The sequence below is a fragment of the Erinaceus europaeus genome, chromosome 2 (genome assembly GCF_950295315.1).
Source record: "Erinaceus europaeus chromosome 2, mEriEur2.1, whole genome shotgun sequence".
In the NCBI taxonomy this organism is placed as follows: Eukaryota; Metazoa; Chordata; class Mammalia; order Eulipotyphla; family Erinaceidae; genus Erinaceus; species Erinaceus europaeus.
Genome location: NC_080163.1, coordinates 77,091,855 through 77,119,802, shown reverse-complemented (window position 1 = coordinate 77,119,802; position 27,948 = coordinate 77,091,855). Strand labels below are relative to the sequence as shown.

Here is a 27,948-nt window from a genome sequence, read left to right as displayed (position 1 = left end):
ACAACTTGGAGAAAATCATTAATTACTGAAGATTTGAAAAAGTTATAATTTTCAATAGTATGTTAAAATTATATCAGTCCTTTGAATTCAAGTATATGGTGTGTGTGTAAAGAGGTAAAGTTCTGGTGATGGTAAACACACATACATAAACACACACACACACCTGTTGAATGATGGTTATTGTATTTTAGCATTCCTATGGATTTAGGCAACAGCACTGAAGTCCACATAATTTTCAGTGTAGGAGAAGGATTAGCTAATTGTTAACTGAGGCACATATATCAAACCAAAACGTTCAAGTGGTTCAGTTTGCAGGAAGTTAGTAATGGTCTGTTTTGTAGATCCTGGTAGTGTTCACTGGTGTTTTTTTTTTTTTTTTTCCTTTTCTTGAAAACTATATCTTTTTTTTTTTTTTTTTTGGCTCCAGGGTTATCACTAGGGCTCAGCGCCTGCACTACGAATCCACTGCTCCTGGAGGCTACTTTTTCCCATTTTGTTGCTCTTGTTGTCGTTATTGTTGCCATTGATGTTGTTGGATAGGACAGAGAGAAATCAAGAGAGGAGGGGAGACTGAGAGGGGGAGAGAAAGAAACCTACAGACCTGCTTCACCACTTGTGAAGCTACCCCGCCCCCCGCAGGTGGGGAGCCGGGGGCTGGAATCGCCTGACCCCCACAAACTATATCTTCTAAGGGAAAGAAACCAGAAGAGCAATCCTACTAAATAGCTTTCTGCAGTTCCGCGTCCAAAGTTACATTGTCGGAACTGAGTTAATACTGACAAAAAAAAAGAAAGAAAGAGAGAAAGAAAGAAAGAAAGAAAGGAAGGAAGGAAGGAAGAAAGAAAGAAAGAAAGAAAGAAAGAAAGAAAGAAAGAAAGAAAGAAAGGAAGAAAGAAAGAAAGAAAAACAAAGAGGTGACTGGTTCAGAAGTTGTGCCATAGGAATCTTCATATATATTCTGGGTAATAAAACCTTGGAGGTAGACATCTCTGACTCCAGAAAATTCGAAGTGCTTGATAAGTGATATTTGCTGTAATTAAAATTCTTCTAATTTATGTTAGGGGGCGTTGGTGGGACCATTTACTCTGAGGGTGACAAGCCTCTGCAGTCAAGCATCTAGACATTTGCGAAATGACAGCTGAGCAGGGGACTCTTTCCTTCCCGCGCGCGCCTCCCCTTCTTTCCCGCCCCTCCTTGCTCCCTCCCACCCGCTCCAGGTAGAAGCGCTCTCCGGATGCGCGCGCCGCTCACTGCGCCTGCGCGGCGTGTGGACGCCGGACGCTCCCGGAAGTGGGAGGTGTCCGCTGGAGTTTGTGCGGCTGCCGCCGCGGGAACGCGAACCCGGTCGTTTTTCCACGGAGGAGGCGAAGGAGGCACAGGAAAGCGGCGAGCTTTCCGAGAAAAGCTTGAAAGAACCGAGTGTGGTCTGGAGCCTCGCTCTTCTGAACTTGACTCCCGCCATGGACGACGAAGAGAGCGGCCAGGCGGGCTGCAGGGCCGCGGCTCCCGCGCGGCAGGAGGCGCCGCGGGCGGAGTGTGGGGGGGCACCGCCGCGTGCGAACCCCGAGGTGAGGCGTCAGCCTGCGCGACCCCCCTTCGCCCCGACGCCGGAGCAGCCATCCTGGGGTCGGGAGGTGAGGGGCCTGCGCGCCCCTCGGACCCCGTCCCGGGTGATTCCATGTCTGGGGTGGGGGTGGGGGTCCCCGCAGGCTGGTTGTCTTGGGGGCCTTGGGGTCCCCGGGGCCCCACTTCCCCTCTGGATGGATGGAGGGAACAGCTGTGAGCCCGGGCGCCGCCCACGTTCTGCCGCGGATTCTGCAGGGAGCGCCGGGCGCAAGGTGCTGCCTGCTGGTGTCAGCCCAGCCCTGACACCCGGGGTGACAGTTGTGAAAGCCCCACGCAGGCCTGTGCCCTTTCAGCTCCTCCCGCCACTTCTTCACACCTCACTCAGCTCTTGTCGCCTATGGGCCTTGACAGCAGGTGTTTGATTGATTTTGGTTCATCCTGGCTTTGCTTTTTTTTTTTTTTAACATGAGTTTTTTTTCTTTAAATTTTATTTATTACATAGAGACAGACATTGAGAGGGGAGGGAGAGAGAGAAAGGCAGGGAGACACCTGCAGCCCTGCTTTACCACTTGTGAAGCTTTCCCCCTTGGAAATGGGGACCAGGGGCTTGAACCCGGGTCTTTGCACACTGTGATGTGAGCGCTTAACCAGGTGCGCCACCGCCTGCCTCCCCCTGCCTCCCCCCTCCCCACCTCCATTTTATTTTATTTTATTTTATTTTATTTTATTTTATTTTATTGGCCCATTGACTACGAACTCACATCGATGTTATGTTGATAGGTGGATGACTGACTTTCCTCAGTTGTTTTGACAAGTCACTGGTTGTGAGGTAAAATTTTGTATGGGGGGGCTAATGATTTATTTGTTGTACTCGGTGACTGTAATTAAGGGCTGGCTCCACAGAATGTAAATACTCTTAACATTGCAATTGGTTGTTTTCTTTTGATAATAAGTGGTGACACTCCAACTTGATGGAGTGTGTGCCTGGTGGGTGGTGGGTGGTGCTTCTAAAAACCTTCTAGCCTTGTTTCCTGCTAAGATCTTTCATCTCACTGGGTGACTTCACTGTCCCTGTCTCACTTTGCCCTTAAAGCCCTCAGGATGTAGCACCTGCTTCCATTGCTCACTTCATCCCCTCTCCCCACCCCAGTGTTTCCCTTTTGCCCCTGGCCTCCTTCGTTCTCTTATGGTGGGTTGTCTTTCATGTTGAGGGTCTTTTTTATGCGCCATTTGCAGGCCATCTTCTTCCTCCTGATCTTAGCATCGTTTTCTCATTGGTCTTTAAATGTATTATTTTCAAAGCAACCGTTCCTGTTTCTTCTCTCTAAAGAACCACTCTTCTATCACACCTCTTCAGTCTGAGATACTCTCAATCATGCAAGTTAGTTTCAAAGTAATTTTTAAAGTTTTATTTTTTAAACAAGAGAAATGTTGAATATTCACTATACTTCAAAGTTTTAAAACTGAAGATAGAGTGACACGTGACCTGTGCCTGTGTTGCAAGTTGGTTTGTGATTTCCTTTTTTCAAATTATTATCATCTTTATTTATTGGGTAGAGACAGCCAGAAATTGAGAGGAAAGAGGTGTTTGGGAGGGAGAAAGACAGAGAGACACCTGCAATATTGCTTTGCCAATTGCAAAGCTTTCCCCCTGCAGGTGGGGATCAGGGGCTGGAACCTGGGTCCTTGTACATTGTAACATGTGCACTCAACCAGGTGCTCCACCACCTGGCCCCATAAAAGCATATAAAAGCTCTTAAATGAAAGCCGTGTGTGTGTGTGTGTGTGTGTGTGTGTGTGTGTGTGTGTGTGTGTGTGTGTGTGTGTGTGTGTTGTATTTTCACCGTTGTTACTGTAGGCAGATTCATTTCGTAAGGCCTTTTCTTTTGGATGAAATTTAATCATGTTAAATTTCATGTTAAATCATGCTGTTTCTTAATTTTACTTTATTGTACAAATGGCAGTTTTTGGCGGTAATAACATTTCAGAAACATTTTCTAAATGCTCTTGCCACAAAGCTTCTTTTGATAAGTTATTTTTTAACTTACTGTTAAAATATATTTTCTTCTTGAAACAAGTTTTGTTCATTAAAAATACATTTTATGGGCCAAGCTGTCAATCCCTTATCACAAGGAAAGACAGTTTTGAAGTACTGGCCTTTTTTCGTACATCTTTAAGCTCACTGACTCATTAAGTATTTGTGACCAGATAGTCGGTAAAGCGCTTGTACAAAAAGTTTTCCTTGTCATTTCCCATTATGTTAGATACTCCAATTGAGAGTAACGTAAGCCATACAGCCACTTACTTGCACGCATAAAAATTGCAGAATGCCAAAGCACTGTGAAGATGTGTGTGACGTAACAGATCAACAAAAATATAGAAGGATACCATTGACAGTCTATGATTTATTAAGTGAATTTTGTGAGGGGGTTTGAATAGGTAATAAGACATGAATGGCCTTAGTAATTTCTTTATGCTTCTAAGTGGAGTGACCAAAGCATCCATCTTTGGAATTCTTTAGTATACTCTACCTGAAATTTGGGAGGAGTTCCTGATTACTGAGCGTGAAACTTAACTCCCCTGAAAGCCATTGAAGAAAGAAGGCTGGAGTTGGGTCTGTGAGATGAAGTAAATACCTGATAGAAACCATGGCTTCTAGCATATCTGGAAGAGGCCACAGAGTTGCTAGTGGGAAAATTTCATAAGCAAAGCAAATAAAAATTAAGCTAGTGAATCAGAATTAAGCAAAAGAGAAGATTTGCTTAAGTTCACTGAGACATCTGTACTGGCAAACCATTTTTCAGTGTTGACCTACATGTTAACCTGACTGATAGTGAAGTTTAAAATTTGGTGTTAAGTACAGAGATAAAGGATGAATTATCCTGATTAAACTGCGGTAATAGGACCAAAGAGATAGTTTGCCAGGTAGGGTATTACCTTGCCATGCAAATGGCCCAGTTTCAGAGCTCTTGCACCTTGTGAAGGTGCTAATACACCAAGTGCTTTGATGTGTCACTCGTGAATGAACGAAAAGATAAAATTAAAAATTAAAAGAAAATGTAATGGGCAGTAGCACAGTGGGTTAAACGCAGGTGGCGCATAGTGCAAGGACTGATGTAAGGATCCCAGTTTGAGCACCTGCGGGGGAGTCGCTTCACAGGTTGCAGGTGTCTATATTTCTCTCCCCCTCTTTGTCTTCCCCACCTCTCTCTATTTCTCTCTGCCCTATCCAACAATGACAACATCAAAAACAATAACTACAACAATAAAACAAGGGCAACAAAAGGGAATAAATAAATATTTAAAAAAAAATTTTTTAAATGTAGTCAGGTATCGTAAGTTTAAAATATTTTGAAAAACTTAAGTACCTGTTGGCTAAAGATAAACAAAATAAAGTTGTTTAACTTGTCTATAAGAAGCTTTAATATACTTATTTTTAAATTTATTAATTCACACTGTAACTGCTGATTTCTTCATCAGAAAAGAATTACTGAGTATTCTAGCATAGTTCTTAGAGTTACACTGAGTAAGTTTATGTTACATTAAGTTGAGAGCTTAAAGTACAAAATAGCACATGAATCATTTACATCAGTTTTAAATCAGAGACAATGGGTCTGATTGTGATTAGTTTAATCTGAATTAAAGTTCATCTGGGGACATGAGGTAGATTATAACTAAATTGACAAGCTTTCGTATGGATTAATAGTAAGTATTAAAGCAGTTTTGAATGTTGGCATCTGGAATAAGCCCTTTGTAAACTGCATGTGAAAAATAACAAGTGAATATTACTAAAGTTTTCTGGGTCTGATTGTTGAGTAATTAGAATTAGATCATGCTTTAATATCGATTTTGACTTATGAGAAAAAGTTCTTAATAGAGTAACTAGTTTTGCTAAGTGATATATATGTATCACTTTAGAAATTGTGTTTTGAGAGTAAATACATTTCCTTTGATTTAGGTCATAGGAAGTTGTAAACTAGATTTTTTTTTTTTTTAATTTGAGAGTTTCTATTAGCTGTGAAATGAAGTCAGTTAAAAAAACTTAAATCACTGAGAATATAAATATATATGCATAGGTTATATGTTGGTTTGCAATTTGGTTTAGTTGTAATTTTTAGAATACTGTCTGTGAAAACATATGTTCTATAGAGCACTGTGGTAAGTAAAAGTATTAGTTATTTGCCACTTTTGTGAGATTCATCCCAAGGTATTTTATCTTTTTTGAACTCAGTTGTAAGTGGGATTGAGTTTTCTTTACTTTCTTTTCCTCTGATTCCTTGTTTGTTTATAGAAATGCCACAGAATTATGTGTATTGATTTTGTATCCTACTCTTGAATTTACTCTTGTTTCTAGTAGTTTTTTGGTGGAGTCTTTGGGGGTTCTCTAGGTATAATGTCATCAGTAAATAGTTATAGTTTGATTTCTCTTTTTCTAATCTGTATGCCTTTGGTATCTCTTGTCTGATTGTGGTAGCAAGGACCTCAAGAACTATGCTTAATAACAGCAGATAATGGACATCTTTGGTTCTCGATTTTAGGGGGGTTGAAAGCCTTCAGTTTTTCCTGTTGAGAACTATTTTAGCTGTGGGTTTGTTATAGATGCTATTTATTATGTTGAGAAATGGCCCTTCTATCCCTAGTTTCTGGAGTGTCTTTATCATATATGGGTTTTGGGTCTTGTCAAATACCTTTTTGTCATCTGTTGGTGTTAATAGGTAATTTTTTCATTATTTTTGTTGATAGGATATCTTAACTGATTCGTGGATGTTGAGCCATTCCTGTTTCTTAGGGATGAATCCCACTTGGCTTTAGTAAATTATTCTCTTGATACGTTGCTGGATTTGATTTGCCAAGATCTTGTTCAGTATCATCAATGTTCAGTAGGGATATGGGCCTATAGTTTTTTCTGGCAGAGTCCTTTACTGCTTTGGAGACCAAAGTGATGTTCCGTTATAGAACGTGTTTGCCCTTCTACAATTTTTTGGAGTGTCTGAAGTGAATAAGTGTTCTTCTTTGAAAGTCTTAGAGAATTTGTTAATTATGCCATCAGGGCCTAGGCTTTTATTCTTGAGAAGGTTTTTTTTGATGGATTCAATGTCTAAACTAGTGATTAGCTTGTTTAAGCTATCTACTTCCTCTTTGATTAGGTTAGATAGGTGGTATAATTCGAGAAATGCATCCACTTTATCTAGATTGTCCAATTTATTCCCATAGAGATGTTTATAATATTCATATATGATTCTTTGTTATCTCCCCTTCTTTTATTTGTAATTTTATCTTTTTCATTCCTGATTGCTTTTAGCTTTCTCTCTTTTAAATTTTACTTCTCCTTTCAAAGAACCAGCTCTTGGTCTCATTAATCTTTTGAGTTATCTTTTTAAAAAATATTATTCCCTTTTGTTGCCCTTTTTGTTTTATTGTTGTAGTTATTGTTGTTGTTATTGATATCGTTGTTGTTGGATAGGACAGAGAGAAATGAAGAGAGGAGGGGAAGACAGGGGGAGAGAAAGATAGATACCTGCAGACCTGCTTCACCGATTGTGAAGCAACTTCCCTGCAGGTGGGGAGCCGGGGGCTTGAACTGGGATCCTTACCCCAGTCTTTGCGCTTTGACCTGCACTTAACCCACTGTGCTACCGACTGACTCCCAATCTTTTGAATTATCTGTCTGAATTCTGTTTCATTAATTTCTGCTCTGATTTTTACTGTTTCTCCTGACCTTTGAGTCTCTCTCTCTCTCTTTTTTTTTCTGGTTGGTTTAGTTGTTATGTTAGGTAGCTTATTTGAGATCTTCGATGTTTGTTAATGTGGGCCTGTACTGCTATATGCTATAAACTTCCCTCTTAGGACAGCTTTTACTCTATCCCACAGGGTCTGGTAGTTGGTCTCTTCAGTTTCTCTTTTGATTTCTTCAGTGACTCAAATATTATTCAGAAGTGTACTACTGTTTGGTATTTCCCCTTCTCTCTCAGTTTCTCTCTGTCTCTATCCAATAACAAATTAAAAAAAAAGATTTAAAAAAAGTGCTATTAACTGTAAATCCCATCAATTTAATCTGGGACCTATATTCAGTGCAAGAGCCTGTGTAACCTCTTACATTTTAATCCATTCAGTCACTGAATCTTTTGATGGTGAGATTTTAAGCTATTCACATTTAGGGTAATTACTGATAAATGTGGTTTGTTTATATTCATTCTGGTTTTTGTTTTGAGGTTGTTTTATTTTCTTGTTGTCTTTTTTCCTGTTTATTTCTGTTGTTTTATGTGAATGGTTTTCTATGGTGGTCTTGCCTACTGTACATATGTTTTCTATTTGCCTTTGTGCTATATTTTGTGATTATCATGAATACTATATCTAACTTACAATATCTACAATTGTCTTAAGTTAGCCTTGGTTCACCAGAATTAGACTATGCTGCTCTACCTTTTTTGCTCTCCCCTTTCCTATATCTGGTTTTCCTTGTTACTGTGTTTCTGGTTTTATTCTAATACTGATCATCACATTAAAAGTTAGAATTCTTTTGCTTCTTTTCATCTGGTACCCCTCTCGAAATTTTGCAAGGCAGGGTTGGTAGTGCAAATTCCTTCAGTTTCTGAATGTTTGCGAAGACCTTTATTTCTCCCTCATATGTGAAAGATAATTTCACAGGATACAGAATTTGTGGCTGGCAGTTCTTATCTTTGAGTACTCTGAATATGGCATTTCACTCCCTCCTTATCTCTAGGGTTTGTGATAAGTCTGATGAAAGCCTGATGGATCTGTCTTTGTATGTGACTTTCTTCCTTTCCCTGGCAGCCTGGAACATTTTTTTCTTGTTCCCAATTTGGATGCAGGGTCCATTTGTACTGTTTTGGATTTAAAAATTTAGGTGTGTGTTCATCTTCTTGGATTTCTTTATTTTGAACATTGTTCAGTCAAGGAAATTTTTTGCTAAAATGCCTTTGAATATGTTCTTTACTCCTTTTTCTCCTCTTCCACAGGGATCCCAATAACTCTGATGTTCATCTTTCTGATGGAGTCTGCTATTTCAGAGAGAAGTTCTTCATTTTTCCTAAACCTTTTCTTTTCAAGAGTTTTAAATTCAGAGTGTGGTGGTTGTGTCCTAGTTTTGATATTCTCTCCTCCACCTAATTAAGTCTACCTCTGAGGCCTCTTAACCTCAACCCGAACTGCATTTAAAGTGTCCTTTAGGCTCTGCGGGTCTGTTTGGAGTCTCCCCCCGCCCCCACACTTTGTTATTCTTTTGTAAAACGATCATTGAGTTCTTCAATCGTAACTTTAGTTTCTTAGTGATTTCATAATTTCCTGAAGTCTATCTTTGTCATTTTTCCCCTCGAGATCTGTGGTTGTTTGTGTTTTCTGTCATTGTTGTCTGTGTATATCAGTTTGGGCATTTAGTATTGCTTTGTTTTGCCAGCAGGAGGCACTGTGGGTGATGTGTTTGATTTACCTTGATGGGGGAGAGGAGGTGTTTTTATTTATTTATTTATTTTGTATTTATTTATTTTCCCTTTTGTTGCCCTTGTTTTTTATTGTTGTTGTAGTTATTATTGTTGTTGTTATTGATGTCATCGTTGTTGGATAGGACAGAGAGAAATGGAGAGAGGAGGGGGAGAGAAAGATCGACACCTGCAGACCTGCTTCACCACTTGTGAAGCAACTCCCCTGCAGGTGGGAGCTGGGGGCTGGAACCCGGATCCTTATGCGGATCCTTATGCTGGTGCTTGGGCTTTGCGCCACCTGCGCTTAACCCGCAGCACAATTGCCCGAGAGGTTTTAACCTCAGTCACCTTGCAGGATCAGTGTCTCTGATGTCAATATAGGGTCTCCCTGCTGCTGTTCCAGCCTCTGGGGCAATAGCACTGGAAACTGAAGAAGTCACACTTGTAAATTGGTGAGTTTTAGATTATTGCTTCTTTTTAAAAGTTCTTTGTTGTTTAACTTTGGACTTGGAAGTGGTGCGGCTCAGTGGCTCCACTGCCAATCTCTCAATTTAGTGCCAACTGTCCCTGTGCACCAGTTTTTAGTTCTGGGAATTACTCCCTTACCCCCTTTCGATTCACAAGCCACATGTGTCTGTACTCACTTGTGCTTAGGTAGTTTTCTTTCTCTCTCCCCTTCCTCCCTCCCTCCCTCCCTCCCTCCCTTCCTTCCTTCCTTCCTTCCTTCCTTCCTTCCTTCCTTCCTTCCTTCCTTCCTTCCTTCCTTCCTTCCTTCTTTCCTCAGACCCAGAGTGGTGTGCCTCAGCTGTCACTTTCCCAGTTTGGTGCCAGTTGTCCCTAGGTATGGCCTTTTAGTCCCAGGAATCTCTCCCTTACCCCTTTTCTGTTCACATGTCTGTACTCACCTGTGACTTGTTGAGTTTCCCAAGAAATCCTAGTCCTATTTTGTTGAGTTTTCAGGTGATTTTTGTTTATTTTCCTCGTTGACTAGGCAGAGTGACGGCTGGCTGCTGCCACTCTATAGCCACACCTTCGGAAGTCGTTTCATTGACTTTAAGGAACCTAGTTACTCAGGAAAAATCAGAGTGTTCAGCTTATGCTGCACTCTTTAATAGGTGCAGTAACACTTTATTGTATATATGGCAGAAAGGGTTCTCAGAAGTTCAAATCTTTAAGATGCTTACACTAATTGTAAACTGTGTGTGTGTGTGTATATATATATATCTTTTTTTTTTCTTTGGCAGAGAAAACAACGATGTAGATTTGATGGCCAAGAAACACATGAATCTAAGCTCATTACCTCCAGTGTAAGTGATTTCAGTGACCCAGTTTACAAAGAGATTGCGATAACAAATGGCTGCATTAATAGAATGAGTAAAGAAGAACTCAGAGCTAAACTTTCAGAATTCAAGCTTGAAACCAGGTAATTAAATATAACTTTAAAATTATAAAACATGTGTCTATCCTAGAAAGATTTCAAGTCATTGAAAATTTAGAAATCACTGTAATCTTACCATTGGAATTAACTACTATGAACAGTTCGATTAATATCAGTAGTTTTCATTCTTATATGTGAGGCTATGTGTATAGCTGTGATTTTTGTTGTTGTTGTTGTTAGTATTTTAGATAACTCAGGATTACTGAACCAAAGAAAACCTTTAACTGTCTACTGGCAGTGGATAAAAGTACATATGAATTAAATATGTTTTACATTTGTTTCAATTGTTTATATTTTGTTGATGGATAATTGTATCTTATATTGAAATTAAACATATCTCTACTTCCTTTTGACCATATATTTTCTTTTCTTTTATTTATTTACTTATTTATTTTTACCAGAGCACTGCTCATCTCTGGCTTATGGTGGTATGGGGGATTGGACCTGGGACTTGAGAGCCTCAGGCATGAAAGTCTCTTTTCATAACCATCATTATGCTATACTCCCACCCCATAAATTTTATTTATTTATTTTTAAATATTTATTTTATTTATTTATTCCCTTTTGTTGCCCTTGTTATTTTATTGTTGTAGTTATTATTGTTGTTGTTGTTGGATAGGACAGAGAGAAATGGAGAGAGGAGGGGAAGACAGAGAGGGGGAGAGAAAGATAGACACCTGCAGACCTGCTTCACCGCCTGTGAAGCGACTCCCCTGCAGGTGGGGAGCCGGGGTTCGAACCGGGATCCTTATGCCGGTCCTTGTGCTTTGCGCCACCTGCGCTTAACCTGCTGCGCTACAGCCCGACTCCCATAAATTTTATTTTTATAGGAGCTGGAACGATTGCCTACCAGGTAGGATATGTACTTGGCCATGCCACCGCCCAGGTTTGAGACCTGGCACTACAGCGGGGTGCCTCACCACTAGGTGAAGCTCTAGTGCTATGATAGCTCTCCTTCTCTTCTCTTCTTCTTGTCCCTTTTTCTTTCTCTCTAAATGAAGTGGTCATCCCGAGAATGGGGAAATTGTGCATGCATGAGACAGACCCTACTATAAGGGGGAGATTAAAAAAATTTTTTTTTATATTTTTCCTTTTGTTGCCCTTGTTGTTCTTCATTGTTGTTGTAGTTATTGTTACTGATGTTGTCGTTGTTAGATAGGACAGAGAGAAATGGAGAGAGGAGGGGGAGACGGGGAGAGAAAGACACCTTGCAGACCTGCTTCACCACCTGTGAAGCGACCGCCTTGCACTTTGTGCCATGTGCGCTTAACCCATTGCGCTACCACCCAACTCCAGGGAAATTTTCTTTAAATAGACTTTTTTTGAGACTAAATAGTAATAGTAAAAAAAAAAAAAATCATTTACCATAAAGTGTCTCCTTTTTTGTTTTAGTGTACACATTTAATTTTCTTTTCTTTTTTTTTTTTGTAAAATCACTTCATTTTGTCTTAGGACAAAGATATGCATGATATGCTTTGAAATTTAGAAAAACATGTTTTTTTTACTTGTGGTAGAACTGCTCATTATCAAGGAAAAAATTCTGTACTCACACTGACAGATTATTTCTGGGTATGCTTGAAATTTCATTCTGTTATTATTATTTGTCATCTTTCCTTTAAAAATTGATCTTCACTATTTTTCAGCAGAGCATATATTTTTCCTAATATATCATCTATATTATAATTTATGGAGAAATTTCTGATGTTAAATATGAATGTACAGTCTTTAGCCCACAAATGATTTTATAAGCAAAATTTGGGCCTCATGTATTATATCAGTTGCTTACTCGTGATAAGCTTACTTATTCAGTTACTCAGTAAACAATTGATGAATTTAAAGCACTTCACTAAACATTTAGAGTTATAAATGTCAGAGTATGTTACCCACTCTGGAAAACCCTTAGTCTTTTGGTTTACAAACAAATGATCACAATACAAAATGACCAGTTATACTGAAGTTCTGTCTTTGTACTGTTTAATATAGGAGCTCAGGGTGACATTTGAATTGACATATGAAGCAGAAGAAATCTGGGTGTTTTAAGAAAAAATAACTCAAAGCTTAATATTTGTATGTATGTTTTCTGCTACACAATATTTTTTTTTCCAGCTACTATACAACCAAAGTTATAGAACTTGAAAATGCACCACATTTTCAGGCAATGGTTTATAATGTTTTTTTCTCTCTGAGATATGTAGTATAGTATGTGATTTGAAAACGTTTAAAGATAATATTGAGGTAATAGGTTGTAGCCAAGTTATGGAGGAATTTGATCCTAAAATCTCCCTTACTACCTTGTAAACAGGAGGGTGCCACTGATTATGTTTTAGCAGGAAACTGGCATTAATACCTAGTTCTCAAGAATATGGTAAGAGTGAATAGGAGAGTTGTGAAAATAGAGGTATTTGCCATGACACAAGAGCGTAGTGGCAGCTGTACCAAAGGAATTAGGGATTACCAGGTTCTGAGTGGTTTCCTTAGTTGGAATTGGGAAAAGTAATGATTGCTTGGATGTGAAGTGGCAATGGAAATTGTAAGTGACAGTTTTCTCTCAGGACCAACCCGTGATATTTGTATTGCTGCTATTACCAATTTGCAGGCAACCCTTAAAAAATATAGTTTCTCTCAACAAAGAAAGGAAAAGTAGTTTAATGCCATTGCATGACACAGGACATTCAAAGTATCTTAATATTGAAAGACTTCAGGGGATTCCTTTTTAGCTATTGGTGATTTGAGGTATTCAAGCAAAGAAACATGATAGCATTTCATCTTAAAACAGCTCATTAAAGGAGCCGGGTGGTGACACACCAGGTTGAGCACACATGTTAAAATGCGCAAGGACCCAGGTTCAAGCCCCTGGTCACCACCTGCAGGGGAAAAACTTTGTAAGTGTTGAAGCAGTACTGCAGGTGTCTCTCTGTCTCTCGTCCTGTCTCCTTCCCTCTCAATTTCTGTTTCTAGCCAATAAGTAAAGATAAAAATTAAGAAATGCTAATTAAAATACCAGTGTTTTCATGGATAGGATTCTTTTTCAATGGAAAACAAAAGTTAATTATTTTTAATAATTATTAATGGTAGTGGGCTGGGTGGTTGCACACCTGGTTAAATGCACATGATACTATGTGCAATGACCTGGGTTTGAGCCCCTACTCCCCCCCACCCCATCAGGAAACACTTCATAAGTCGCAAAGCAGGTCTGCAAAGTGTCCCTTCCTTTCTTTCTCTCTCTCTTTCTTTCTTTCTTTCTTTCTTTCTTTCTCTCTCTCTCTCTCTCTCTTTTTCTTTCTTTCTTTCTTTCTCCCTCTCTCCCTCTCTCCTCCCTTTCTCCTTTTCTGTTTTCCCCTCTCCTCTGAATTTCTCTCTGTCCTATCCAATAAAATAGAAAAAAAAATTTACTAGTGGTGGTTGTGCTCAAAACATTGATTGTAAATTAGATATTTTTACTGTTGTTTTATGTTCTTAAACCATCATAGAACTCATGAAGCAAGTCTAAAGACTGGTTGTGATTTTCCGTTTTTTGAAGAAATACGTATTGTTTGAAGAACAGTACCACTATTACTAATCATTACCAGTTTAGACCAGTCCTTTGCCCTTCTCCTTCCCCGTTTGTGGAACATATCTTTCAAAACACATGTAATCTCTTAAGTTACATTCTACCCAATGCAAATTAAGAAACCAGTTTCCAGTTAAAGATCTAGTAACTAAGTAGTCTTTTGGTCATGGTTTACTCCAGTTTATCTTCTCAGTTAGTTTTCCTAGTTAAGTAAATAACGGATGTTCAACTCATTGTTATTTTCTCTATGTGTGTATGTTACTATGGCCTTGCGCATGGCACAATTCCACTGGTCCTAGACTACTTCACCGCTACTCCTCCTCCCTGTTAATTTCCTATTCCCCCTCCCTCTCTTTCCCTCTCTCTCCCCCTATCTCTGAGACACTACCGTTTGTGGAGCTCCTGCTAGTACTGTGTTACTCCTGTCTGGTTTGGTGGCTTGAACTTAGGACATTGTACATGGTTAGGTTTGCCCCCCACATGGACCAGATCAGACATTCAGCTTTGTGTTAGGTATGTAATGCTTTCATTTAGCTTCAGCTTCTATATCATGTATGCTATCATATTATATGTTACATTTATGGTGTATTCTGAAAAGGCTCAGTTTTGTTTTTTGGTTTTATTTGAAATAGTATATGATGGAGAAAATGCTAGTATATTCTAAGGCTTCTTCAAAGGAAGACAGTATTATACGTATTGATAGTTCTTTGCTACCTAATCTTTAAGTCTTTCTTTACATTTATTTTAGCTAGTATTTGTTAAATTACGCTGGAACTATCCATCCTATTGTAAGTACCTGAGAGTTCAGGTTCATGACTGTGAAATTCACCTAAGAGTATATTTTATTTTATTTTATTTTATTTTATTTTATTTTCCATAGAGGAGTGAAGGATGTACTAAAGAAGAGGCTGAAAAACTATTATAAGAAGCAGAAGCTCATGTTGAAAGACAGTAATTGCGCTGACACTTACTATGACTACATTTGCATTATTGACTTTGAAGCTACTTGTGAAGAGGGGAACCCACCTGACTTCATACATGAAATAATTGAATTTCCTGTTGTGTTGTTAAATACACATACCTTAGAAATAGTAAGTAGATTGCTGTATTTTGATTTTATTTTTTAGCAGTAGCTAATCTGTGCTTCCAAGTTACAGAGTGTTGGTCATAGGAACTTACTTGATGTTTTAACTAGAATTAGAATCTCTAAAGTGTGTGGGACCAGGTGGTGACACAGTTGGTTAAGTGTTCAAATTACAGTGCGTAAGGACCCAGGTTCAAGCCCTTGGTCCCCACCTGCAAGGGGAAAGCTTCATGGGTGGTGAAGGATGTCTCTTTCTCCCTCTCTATCTCCCCCTCCTATCTCAATTTCTCTGTCTGTACCCAAATAAATAAAAATATATATATAAATGAATTTCTAAAATGTGTCTTTTGCTCTTGCTATGAACTTTCTATTTGCTTAATAGAAAACTAATAAAACATTTCAGTGACTTCACTTTTTCTAGTAACTAAAATCAGTATTTGTTTCTCTTTGCTTAGAGCACATAATCTGGTTGAATGTCATAATTTCCTCTGTGTGTGTAAGTGGGGGGCTGTGTTGATACTTGCCTAAGTACTAGAGTTTGGTGTAGTTCTGTGGTAGGGCCCCTGACATCATCATTTTAAAAATTACTTCGTTCAGGGCTGAAAACCACTGCTATATACTGTTCACTCTGTGTACTATGTACATTAGGGATACTCAGCTCTACATTGTGCATTGAATGCATAGGGCCCCCCTCAACTGTTTAAAACCTCTTAGTTATATTTTTTAATCAACCTTATATAATTTCCTTGTCCAAAGCAGATTGGAAATTAGTAAGTGAGAAGGAAAAGTAGCAGCTATGAAGGCAAATAATCTTTATAACATAACAGACTTTACTGCCTTAACTCAAAGACACAGCTCCAGAAATTCCCCTCCCTCGTTTGCACAGTAATGATTTATTGCTTTCTCTGCTACATTGTGCCCATCAGATACATGCATGCTGTTATTTTTCATATGAGGGAAAACATTAACTTTTATTTACCCATGTCTTTGTTTTTTTATAACATTTTTTTTGACAAAGCTATATATACATCTGTCTTGTTTCCTTACATTCTCTCTTAGGCCACACCACTATACATTTAAATTATGTTTTCAGCTCTATCATTCCACTAATACCATTTGTCAGTGTTGCCTTTAGCTGCTGCCTAGTAGAACTGATCATCCTGTACTTCAAATGGTTTCTTTCTATGAGAGAGACCAGAGCACCACTTACTCTGGTTAATAGTGGCATCAGAGATTTGGGCCCTCAGGCATGCAAACCCTGGGCTTCTAATGTCTTAGGATATCAACCTGGCAACTTGAAACACTTCAAGTGATCATTATCTCACTTCTTTCTGTTTTACTCCAACTTCTAGGATTCCTTTTGTAATTCCTTTGCTTGTTTCTCCTTTCCTTCCTAACTTTATTTCTATCTTAGGTCCTTTTTATAGAGATTTTTCTCCCTTAGTGAACTCATACAGTTTTCAAAAACTATATAGCTTCTAGTGTCTTTCCAACTTTGATTTCTGACCCAGATTCAGACTGCCTATTTAACATTTCTGTTTCAAATTTAAATAAACATGTTAACACATACCAAATTGAACTTAACCCGCAACCTGTTTTATCTTTGACTTTCCTTGGCCTGAATGATGTCAACTCTGACTGCTCAGCTCAGAAACCTTATAGTCATTCTTGTCTTCTGTTTCTCTTATATCATATAGCAGGACCAACAGGGACTTCTGTTTCTTTGCCCTCATAATATGTCCAGAATTCACCCTTTTGACTGCGCTACTATGACTCAGTCCTAAGCCCCAGTCGTTTCTTGTCTGGATTTAGATGCATTCATTGCTTTACTGGTCTCTATACTTCTGTGCTTGTTGTACAACTTATTCTCAGTTCAGTAACTAGATTGTTTCTCACAAAATAGAAGGTCATTTTACTTCTCAGCTTAAAATTCTTCAATGGATTTTCCTTGAACTCAAAGGAAAAATCATACCCCAAGTATCATCTGGCCTTGTTATCTCTGTCCTGTTATTGATTGCTTGCTGTTTCTGAGAAACGCCAGGCATGCCAAAAATACTCTACCAATTCACCTCCCAGAGCTTTGAGTAATTTTTTTTATTTAGGGTCTTTGCTCCTTATTCCCTTTCTATTTCCTCCTCCCTCTGCAAAGAGTTCTTTTTGTTCATTCCTTAAGTCTTTTTAATGAAGGCTACCTGATTATTTCTTTGGCAGTACTGTTTAAATCCCCTCCTAAAAGTAAGAGGACATAGGCTCACTTATTTACGACATTCAAGTAACTGCAGTTTTTCTTTGTGCAGAACATCTAGTAAGTTAAAGCATATAATGCTTGAAGTGAAGGTGTTCTTTACTTTTATTCTTTTATAAGTGCTTATGACCATTTATAGTTTGTTATCTGAATACACTAGTGTGCTTATATTAGCCTTATATCTCTGTGTTTTAACTTTAAGTAATTATAACCATAGTAAATTTCAAAGATAGTGCAACAAGTCTTATTTTTTAGTACCTACAAGATAGTCATTTCATATTCCTCCATTTCCCCATCACTATTCTGTTGAAATAAAAGAAAAATATAGATTCAATTTGAAAATTTCTTGAGCAGATCAGTTAAAACTGCTTCATGTTGGGGAGTTAGTTCAGTGGTAGAACATAGGGAGCACAGGACTGGCATTCCTCAGGTCCCAGAAGAGCTGAGCAGTGTTCTGGTCTGTTTCTCTTTTATATAAATCTCTCTCTCCTTTATTATTTATCATCATCATTATTATTTTGTGATTCTGGGACCATGTACATGTGTGATTCCATTGCTTCCTGCTTGTCTGCTTCCTTCCTTTCTTTTTCTCTCTCCCTCTTTCTTCATTTGTTTCATTTAGAGACAGAGATGGAGAGACACAGAACTGTTGCTCCACCGTCTATGTCCCTGGTTCTGTAGTACTCACATGTGATGCCAGGGGTTCAGAACTGAGGTTTTACACATGGTAAGCCACGTGCCCTACTAACTTCTTCTGGCCCCACATAAATACAAAATAGTAATACCGTTGTTTTGGTCATACAAAGCTTAGTTTATCCTATTTTGTAAAACCAATTTGACCTACGTCATTTCTTATTTAGGCACTACAAACCATAGAGATTAAACTATCTTTGCATAGTTGACTATGAGTTAACCTTTGACTATTCCCCTGCAAATTAGGGCAAATCTATTACTGTAACTGGTCACTGCAAAGGGTTCTTTGTTCCTGTCTTCTCTACTATATAAACAGCTTTATAACTGTATATTTCTGCACCCCATCCCATGTTTGCAAGCTGTAGTGTGCACACCATAAACTTGTGGTAAGTTAAAAAAATGATTATTGAATTTAAGAGAATAGTCTGGAGCTAATTTTATAATAATTGAAGCCTGACATTGCTTCAGAAGGATTTATTTCTACTTAAAAAGCCCTTAGTATCCTGAAGTAATACTGAGATACATTAATAGACTCTACAGCTTTAAAATATTACAAATAAAATTACCAACTTTTTGCTTCTCAGATAAGTTTGTATTTAAGTTTGCTCTGAGGGCTTGCTTTATCTTAAATTTTTTAACTGAAATATAATTTTTGAACTAAAATTAGAGTGCTTTGGAGGTAGCGAGTTACCCTTAAGTTATTAAAACTCCAGAAACATCTGTCCCTTTTATTGATTAAATTATTAAAACTCGAGATGTTTGTGCAATTTCAAAATTACAACTTCATGGGACTGAATTGGTTATGTGTTATGTATTTTAAGTCAGAGAAAGTAATTTTCTGTCCTTCCCTTGTAGGAGGATACATTTCAGCAGTATGTGAGACCAGAGATTAACACACAACTTTCTGATTTCTGCATCAATCTAACTGGAATTACTCAGGTTAAAATTCTTTATTCCTTTTTCTAGAGTGTGAAGACATTTTAAAGTTTTATTTCATATTTAAAAATTACTATTGTGATTATACTTGTTATTAAATTAACTTGACACTTCCTTCTTTGGTTAAGCTTTTGCTGTTGTATTCAAAGAAATAGCTATAATGACAAAGTGAACCACTAACTACCTGAGATGGGGGAAAAGGAATTTTTTTTTATTGTAGTTATTACTGTTGTTGTTATTGATGTCGTCGTTGTTGGACAGAGAAATGGAGAGAGGAGGGGAAGACAGAGAGGGGAAGAGAAAGATGGATACCTGCAGACCTGCTTCACCACCTGTGAAGTGATTCCCCTGCAGATGGGCAGCCGGGGGCTCGAACCGGTATCCTTAGGCTGGTCCTTGCACTTTGTGCCACGTGTGCTTAATCTGCTGTACTACCACCCGACTCCTGGAAATAGAGTTTTAAAACATATCTGTTTACTATCTGACTTTATATAAAATATAATAGTTGGTACATGTGTCACATTTCTCAGTTTTCCATGTAACCCTCTAGCTCCCCTCCTTTTGCCATCATGTTCCAGGACCTGAACACTTCCTCCACCCCAGAGTCCTTTACTTTGGTGCAGTACACCAAATCCAGTTAAAAGAACTTTCTTTGATGAAAAGAATGAAGAGAATACCGAGGAGAAACACCCTCAAATCAGGGAGGTGGTTCAGTGGTAGGGTATGAACAATGAATCCGTGAGGCCTAGGGCGTGATCTCTGCAGTACTGCATATGAACAGTCATCTGATCACTCACAAAATAAGTACAGATAGTAAAAAAGAAAAAAAAAACCTTCAAATTGTTGAATAGGGTTGAGTCATGGTAGGTATATAGGCAGTAGAAAAAATATTGGGCATATACTGCTGTGACTGGCTTAAATGTTAGTAGTTTGGATGATGTAAATGTGTATGGGCAAGTAAATGGAAAATGATCACAAATAAGGCTAAAGTGTTGGGTAAAGGGAGACAGATTATGAAATGTTGTTTCCTTTTTATTCTGAGTGTTTGGAGAATTTTAAACAAAGAAGTGGTGTAATGGATTCAACTTAACCTTTTAGGAGAATTAACCTGTAATGGTGTTTTTTGTGGGAGGTTATGAGCTTTTAGATAGGTAGGGAGATCACCTGGGGGATGGGGGTGGCGTGGGGGACTATGGTGTTCAGTTTGAGAAGAAATTTCCCTTTCCTCCCTTCTGGACAATCGGCCACTAAGCTGAGGCCTTTAAAAGGAGAACCACTGGTAATTATCTTAATTCTTAGAGGGTTATATACTTCAGGTGAAAGCAATCCTTAATACTTGACTATAAACAATTTTAATTACATTAATTGTTGTCAGGTGGAGCTCAGCCAAGGAAATCATACATAATTTAAACCATCATAGACAACTTTGTTATATTGTTCTTTTCCCTCCTTTCCTCCCTCCCTCCCTTCCTCTCTCCCTCCATGATTTCATGTATTTTGCTTCTGTGTTCTCAGGATCAAGTGGACAGAGCTGATACCTTCCCTCAGGTACTAAGAAAAGTAATTGATTGGATGAAAGTGAAAGAATTAGGAACAAAGTATAAATACTCCATATTAACAGATGGGTGAGTTTTAAAGAAAATTGTTATCTTTGTGACTCTTCTTTAAAATTTATTGGGGAAGTGTTTGTTGTTTTACAAGGCACTTGTAAAACAACACTTGCCTCAAGTACAGTTTCATATCTCCCCAAACTAAGTGCCAACACTCTCATCTACCACCAGTGTATCTTTCTCCACTATAAGACAGTCAACCCCAACCTCCTTATTAACATTTAGCAACTCAGTTTTTCTTTTAAACATAAGTAAGCAATGTTTCTGCTTGTTACTAAAGTATACAGGTGTTTATATTGGAGTACAGTATGTGTGATTCTGTAAAACCTTCACATTCTGAGCCAGATTGTTTAAAATCTGTGTAACTTTATTATCAGAGCAGTAAAACAAAAACAGGGAAAAACTCAGATGCCTCAGATGAACAACTCAGGGTAGGCGGGAACAGTCTCAGAGGCTATTACAAATGCACAGAAACAGATCCCAAGAATAGTCACTTTTCTTAAAATATACATGCAAGTATTCTCACAGCTCATACAACAGGTAAGTTGAGAGCTTCTTTGTCTTTTACCTTTCTCTTTCCATTACTATTCTGACTACCTTTGCCTGAATAAACCATGTATGAATCGACACTATTTATACATTATGCAGTGAATAGTCTACTTAACTGCATTATGTGATTGATTAATATTGTAGAAACATACACTATAGCAGAGCTCTTTATGCCAACTACTTTTATCTCTTAAATATTTTATTCATTGTTTTGTATTTTGTTTAAAAGCATGCCTTCAAAGAACTGCTTAATATAGTATAGGTATTAAAATGGTGCTTAAGAGTTGTTTAAGAAAAAAAAAGCGTTGTTTTAGAATTATGAATACCCAAGGTTAAAATCTCCCCATGTATTCAGTACCATATATATTATAAAGATAAGCCCAATTAATTAATGAGTAATTAAAAGTCTGAAAATTTAGCATGGCCATGTTCCTTTTTTTATATATATTTACTTATTTTTGGATAAAGACAAATTGAGAAGGGGAGGGGAAAAAGAGAGAGAGGGGCCTACAGTACTGCTTTATCACTCTTGAAGCTTTCCCTTGGAGATGGGGACTGGAGCTTTGACCTTGGGGCTTTGCACATTGTGACGTGTACTTTACCAAATGTGCTACCACTTGGTCCCCTATTACTTGTTTTTTAAAGTTTTGAATCCATATTACTGAGCAAGAGAGGTTACTCTTCTAAACTTAATACTATGTGTGAATAAGAAATGGAGATAACAATGTAAGTAGAAAACAAATAGAATGATTTACAATACACAACTGAGTACTAGCATAACATTCATCATTTTTCTTTTAATTATTGTTTTTGATTTATGTTAATAAGGTCATGGGATATGAGTAAGTTCCTGAACATTCAGTGCCGGCTAAGCAGGCTCAAATACCCTCCTTTTGCTAAAAAATGGATCAATATTCGGAAGTCTTATGGAAATTTTTACAAGGTACTTTATATATTTTGGTTACTATACTGCTCTTGATAAACATATAGTACTCTGCATGTACATTGTTTATAGAAAAAGGCCTTGTAACTGCTTGTTAGTTTTTAGATTCCAAGTTGGCTACTATATGTGTTTAGAAAAATAAAAATAAGTATTTTTTCCTACTTAGCCTGCTGTTTTTTAATTAAGTTAACAATATGCATGACTTTCAGTAACAGGTTTGTAGCTAAGGGTTATTCAGTATGTGGATTACTTGTATACCAAATGCTATACACTAAATTCTAATTTAATCCGAATTATTGCATATGCTTATTGTAGATTTTAAAAATCACAGTGCATGGCTAAAAAGCAATGATCAGTCTTCCATTATGATGCTCACTAGTACTATTCTTTTTTTCCTGAGGCATTAATTTTTAGCTGTATTTTTACAATTTAACTTTCATGTTTATGAATTACATATTTATACTACTTTTTAATGTTCAGCTTGAGGTATTTTGAATGCAGTCTGGGAGGCAGCACAGTGGATAAAGTATTGGACTCCTAAGTGTGAGGTCCCCAACATCTCATGTCAGAGAGAATGATGCTCAAGTTCATTCTCTCTCTCTCTTCTGCTCTCTCCCCCCTACATTCCCCCTTCTTCTCTCTCATTAATAAACAAAATGCATTTTTTTGAAAGGACAATGAAGATTTAGTACTATTAAAGAGGCACGATTCCTTGATTGCCTTCTTGTATCTTTCTTGTGTGTTTATACAACCAAATAATCAAACTGCTTACGTTCCTCTGGCTGGGGAGTATTAATAACTTTTGCTTAAGTTTAATAATTGACTTAAAAAAGTCTACTACAGTTTATCTCCCTTTAACTGTAAATCACTTTTTTAAATACTTATTTATTCCCTTTTGTTGCCCTTGTTGTTTTATTGTTGTAGTTATTATTGTTGTTGTTGTTGGTTTCATCGTTGTTGGATAGGACAGAGAGAAATGGAGAGAGGAGGGGAAGATGGGAAGAGAAAGAGAGGTACCTGCAGACCTGCTTCACCACTTGTGAAGCGACTCCCCTGCAGGTGGGGAGCCTGGGGCTTGAACCAGGATCCTTATGCCAGTCCTTGCACTTTGCGCCATATGCGCTTAACCTGCTGCGCTACCGCACGACTCCCTGTAAATCACTTCTAAGTACTCAAAAATATTCCACCAGTCTTGTAATATTATTATTATTATTATTATTATTATTTTTAACCAGAGCACCACTCAGCTCTAGCTTATGGTGTGGAGGATTGAACCTGGGACCTCAGAGCCTCAGGCATCAAGAGTTTCTTTGAATAACCATTATGCTGTCTACCCTGCCGACAATGTTATTCCCCTCTCCCTTTTTTTTGGACGCTCGTTTTTCTTTTTCTTTTTGTTTTTTTGCCTCCAGGATTATTGCTGGGGCTCGGTACCTGCACCACAAATCCACTGCTCCTGGAGACCATTTTTTCCCTTTTTGTTGCCCTTGTTATTTTATCACTGTTGTGGTTATTGTTGTTGTTGCTGTCATTGGATAGGACGGTGAGAAATCGAGAGAGGAGGGGAGACAGAGGGGGAGAGAAAGATAGACACCTGCAGACCTGCTTCACCGTCTGTGAAGTGAGTGCCCTGCAGGTGGGGAGCTGGGGGCTCAAACTGGGATCCTTACCCCGTCCTTGCACTTTTCACCACGTGTGCTTAACCCACTGCGCTACCGCCTGACTCCCTTGACACTCATTTTTCTAATCTAAATGATTATTCCTTAGACATCTAAAATCATCCTATGTATTCTCTTCTAGATATTTATTTACTTATTTTTGGATAGAGGCAGAGAGGAATCAAGCGGGAAGGGAGAGTGAAAAGGTAGCTAAAAAGAGACACCTGCAGCACGGCTTTACCACTAATAAAGCTTCCCTCCTACAGATGGAGAGTAGGGGCTTGACCCTGGGTCTTTGTGATCTGTAATGTGTGTATTTAGCCAGGTGCACTACTATTAGGCCTCTCTATTTTTTTTTAATATCTTATTTCCTTTACTTTCTCCCTTTACAATTCAGGAGCATTGGAGTTATGTAGAAACTAAGCCCCAGAACCAAGTATAAGGAAAGCACTACTTTTTGGTTAAACAACCAACTTTAACCTAAAAGGGTCTTTTAAAAAATCTATAAATAGACTGAATTCCATGAATACAAATAAAATACACTTTTTAAAAAATAAATATTTACTTAGTATAGAGACAAATTGAAAGGAGAGGGGGTGATAGGGAGAGGGAAAGAAGGACACTTGCAGCGCTGCCTTACCACTTATAGATGGGGACCAGGGGCTTGAACCTGAGTCCTTATGTACTGTAATGTGGTATACTCAACTGGGTGTACCACCTAGTCCCCAAACAGAATTTTATGCGAAATTTCAGAAAGTAAAAAAAAAGAAAAGCTTCTTCTGTATGGCATAATCAGGTTCAAATATTAGTTTATGTGAATAAACTAATAAATGTATTAATTATTTTATTCTTAAGTATATTCATTAAAATGTTCTGAATTTTTTGTTCTTTAATGTTTTGTATATGTTGGCAATTCTGGATTCAACTTAACATTTGTTCATATGAATTTCATTGTGCACTGAAGTTAGATGAATTCTGCCCTTGTTATATAATAAAAGGCTTGCTCATACACATAAAAGTTGAAAACAGCAGTGAAATTTACATTGCTTTCCTTGAATGATAGGACCCTTTTTTGCAGTAATTAACAACTATTCTCAAGGCAGATAAGTAAGTTTTAATCTCCAGTGTATCATCAGACCCTACCATACAAAGCTGTTTGCTCAGAGTCACTTTTTGGACTGTGCACAAGCTTAAATGGAAAGGGTCCATCACTCAGTCATACTCTCTTATTGAAAGGGAGGAAAACTACTGTCTATCATTTTCTGTAGTTTTCCACATGGCTTTAAAGTCTTCAGACTCGCCAGTAGCTTTCCTCACTACCACACCCAAGCAAAAATATGGACTTTCAAGATCTTGTTTTCTTTTGCAACATGATTTGCCCACAGACTCAGTTTCTTTGTGATTTAAGAATCTAGCAACCAGAAGTCAAATGTTTCTCTGGATAGCAAAGAAGTAGTTCACTCGGTGTATGTGATGAAAATGTCTAAGTACCTAGTTTGTTAAAATCCTTTCAAAACCACTCCCCAAAAGTCATCTGTTTCCCTACTATTTCCCTTAGAGGTCAGTACTATACTGAGAGCTTTTCTAGTATCTGCTCCCAGTATCTGCTTGAGTTTCAAGTTTTCATTTCTTTGATAACTACCTAGAAGTGGAATTACTTGGCCACCTGATTATATTATTAGTGATTTAACAGTGTTTTTACTAAGTCATCAACTTTCAGAACTGTATTTTACCCCCTTAATGATGTGTGTGAGTCACCACACTTTCCACCAAAGTTCTCCCCCTCCTACTCAAACCCTAGTAGCTTTCACAAAGTCCAAGAGACAGTTTGACTACCAGTCTTTTTTTTTTTTTTGCAAGTTCATTTGTGTTAGTTATCTATATTCCCTATCCAGTGGTTTTCCTTTACCTTTTTACTTAGGTCACTTAGCATAACAACACCTTCAGTTATATCCTTTCTGTTCCAGCTGATAAGATCACAGCTTTTTAATTACAGAGTGGTATTCCACTGAATATATATATATCCCATAAGTTCTTTATCTAGTCATTTTAGATTGCATCCACATGTGTTCAAAAGATATGATAAAAAGTTCTTTAAAGAAGATATTCAGATGGCCCACAAACATTAAAAAAAAAAAAAAAGTTTCATAGCACTTATTACTAGGGAAATACAAATAAAGACCACAATGAGATACCACCTCACACCTTTGAGTCACCCACATCAACAAAACAAGAGATGACACGTATTGGAGAAGATGTGGAGAAAAAAGGAAAAATGGAAATACCTTATTGTCAGCAATACCACCCCTAGACATATATCCAAAGGACATGAATACACTAATTTGAAAAGATACATGCACCCTTATAACTGCACAACTCAGAATAGCCATAATCTGTTTCTACTCTTTTTAATGTCTGACATTCTCATTAGTGTGACATGGTATTTCATTGTTTTGTTTTGCATTTCTAAGATAGATACTCAGTGACTTAGGAGTTTGGAAGTGAATATTTCTAGCAGTACTTAATAAAAGACCCAGAATACATTGAGGTACTACAACTTAAGATAATTATTGATAGGGGCCGGGCAGTGGCCCATTTGATTGAGTGCATATGTTACAACACACAAGGACCTACATTCAAGCCCAGAGTCCTCACCTTCAAGGATCAAAGTTACATTGAGTGGTGAAGCGGTGTTGCAGGTATCTTGCTCTCTTTCCTTATCTTTCCCTACCTTCTCGGTTTCTCTGTCTCTATCCAATACATAATACATAAGATAATAAATAAATGTTAACAAAAGATAATTGTTGATAGTTGCCATGGAGGTAGCCCCACTAATTGAATATGAGACTCTTATGCTTGAGGCACTCAGTTTGAGCCCCAGAACTGGGTGCCTGCTTCTCTCTTAACTGGGTACACCACAGCCCAGCCCCCCAAATGTGATTTGAAAGTATAAAAATCTCAAAATTTTAGTTATCTTTAGATTTGTTTGTTTATATTGTGCTTTCAAGATTTCTTTTTTTTTTTTATATCTTTGAAGATTTACGTTATTTGCTACATTTGGCCAGGAGAACTTTGCCATTTGCTTAAGCTTATCAGTAGTGGTTAATTTTCAGTTTCTTTCTTTTTGAAAGAATGTTTCACTAAGCTACTTGTTTATTTTTCAGGTTCCTAGAAGCCAAACAAAACTGACTATAATGCTTGAAAAACTAGGAATGGATTATGATGGACGTCCACACAGTGGCCTTGATGACTCTAAGAACATTGCCCGAATAGCAGCTCGAATGCTTCAGGATGGATGTGAACTTCGAATTAATGAGAAGATGCATGCAGGACAGCTAATGAGTGTATCCTCTTCATTACCAATAGAGGGCACTCCAGCTCCACAAATGCCACATTCTAGAAAATAGCATTTCCATCTGCTTGGATCATTCACTCTAACTGGAGTTACAAAGGCATAGCAGATAAATTACTGAGTTCTGCAGTGCAAAATTTAGGCACCTTAAACATTTAAAATCTTACTACAATTACAATCTATGTATATACACATGAGCAGGTTTTTGAGGGTGGACACATTGAATTCTTTGTCACCAGCACTTTTGATACGAGCAGTATTTGTTACCCAAGTAACACACCTTGCTTAGAAATGGATTTTATAATTTAAAATGTCCAAGATGTGTTCTCTTTGGTTTTAAAATGCGTAGGTTTATTGACTCTCTTTGAAATTAAGAGCCTAGTGAACTTAAAACACTTGTAGGAACATATGAACATCATTCGACCAGATCTTAAAATGCAAATATTAAAAGGGGGCGCTTCATAAGTAATCTTTGGGTTTTAAGAATATCAGTCTTGTTTTACATATATATATTATTTTTTAGTTTTAAATGTGAAGTTCAGCTGTGGTAAATTTCATGAAGTAATTAGTATACATATTTGCCTACATTTTAGTTCATAATTTGTAATTAAAGGGTTAAAAGTTCAATTATTGATTAGGATTAATGGAAAGTTAAAATGCCATTTAAAAGAATGTAAGAGCTGTAGCTCAAAACATTAGAATCAGTGAAGTTTTATGGACTTGGATTTTTTTTTTTTCCCCTTTCTTGTAACATGTTTTCTCTAATGCTTAAATCTAAGAGACTAAACTTAGAAATAGACTTAAAATTAAGGGCCACTGCTTAATTTTACATTTGTATCCAACATGATGAGTGAGGTTAATAAAGTCAAATAATGTTCTCTA

General features: G+C 37.7%; 1 protein-coding gene and 1 long non-coding RNA gene across 4 annotated transcripts in view; one reads left to right on the top strand and one right to left on the bottom strand.

The window, feature by feature from the left end:
* The window catches only part of LOC132535839 (uncharacterized), a 611,211-nt gene that overhangs the window by 559,121 nt on the left and 24,142 nt on the right, over positions 1–27,948 (bottom strand). The gene's annotated exons all lie outside the window — the stretch shown is intronic.
* Positions 1,276–27,948, top strand: ERI1 (exoribonuclease 1). The gene is made up of 7 exons (XM_007519957.3): positions 1,276–1,568; positions 10,253–10,431; positions 14,877–15,087; positions 18,874–18,957; positions 20,470–20,579; positions 21,942–22,056; positions 26,879–27,948. Exons 1-7 carry the CDS (start codon positions 1,461–1,463, stop codon positions 27,119–27,121), a joined length of 1,050 nt encoding a protein of 349 aa, XP_007520019.1. The 5' UTR covers positions 1,276–1,460; the 3' UTR covers positions 27,122–27,948.

Bases quoted from the DNA above. Each gene is read 5' to 3' on its own strand.
- ERI1 (XM_007519957.3), top strand. From the start codon at position 1,461: ATGGACGACGAAGAGAGCGGCCAGGCGGGCTGCAGGGCCGCGGCTCCC. The intron at 10,432-14,876 runs GTAATTAAATAT...TATTTTCCATAG, and splicing joins GAATTCAAGCTTGAAACCAG to AGGAGTGAAGGATGTACTAA. The intron at 18,958-20,469 runs GTTAAAATTCTT...CTGTGTTCTCAG, and splicing joins ATCTAACTGGAATTACTCAG to GATCAAGTGGACAGAGCTGA.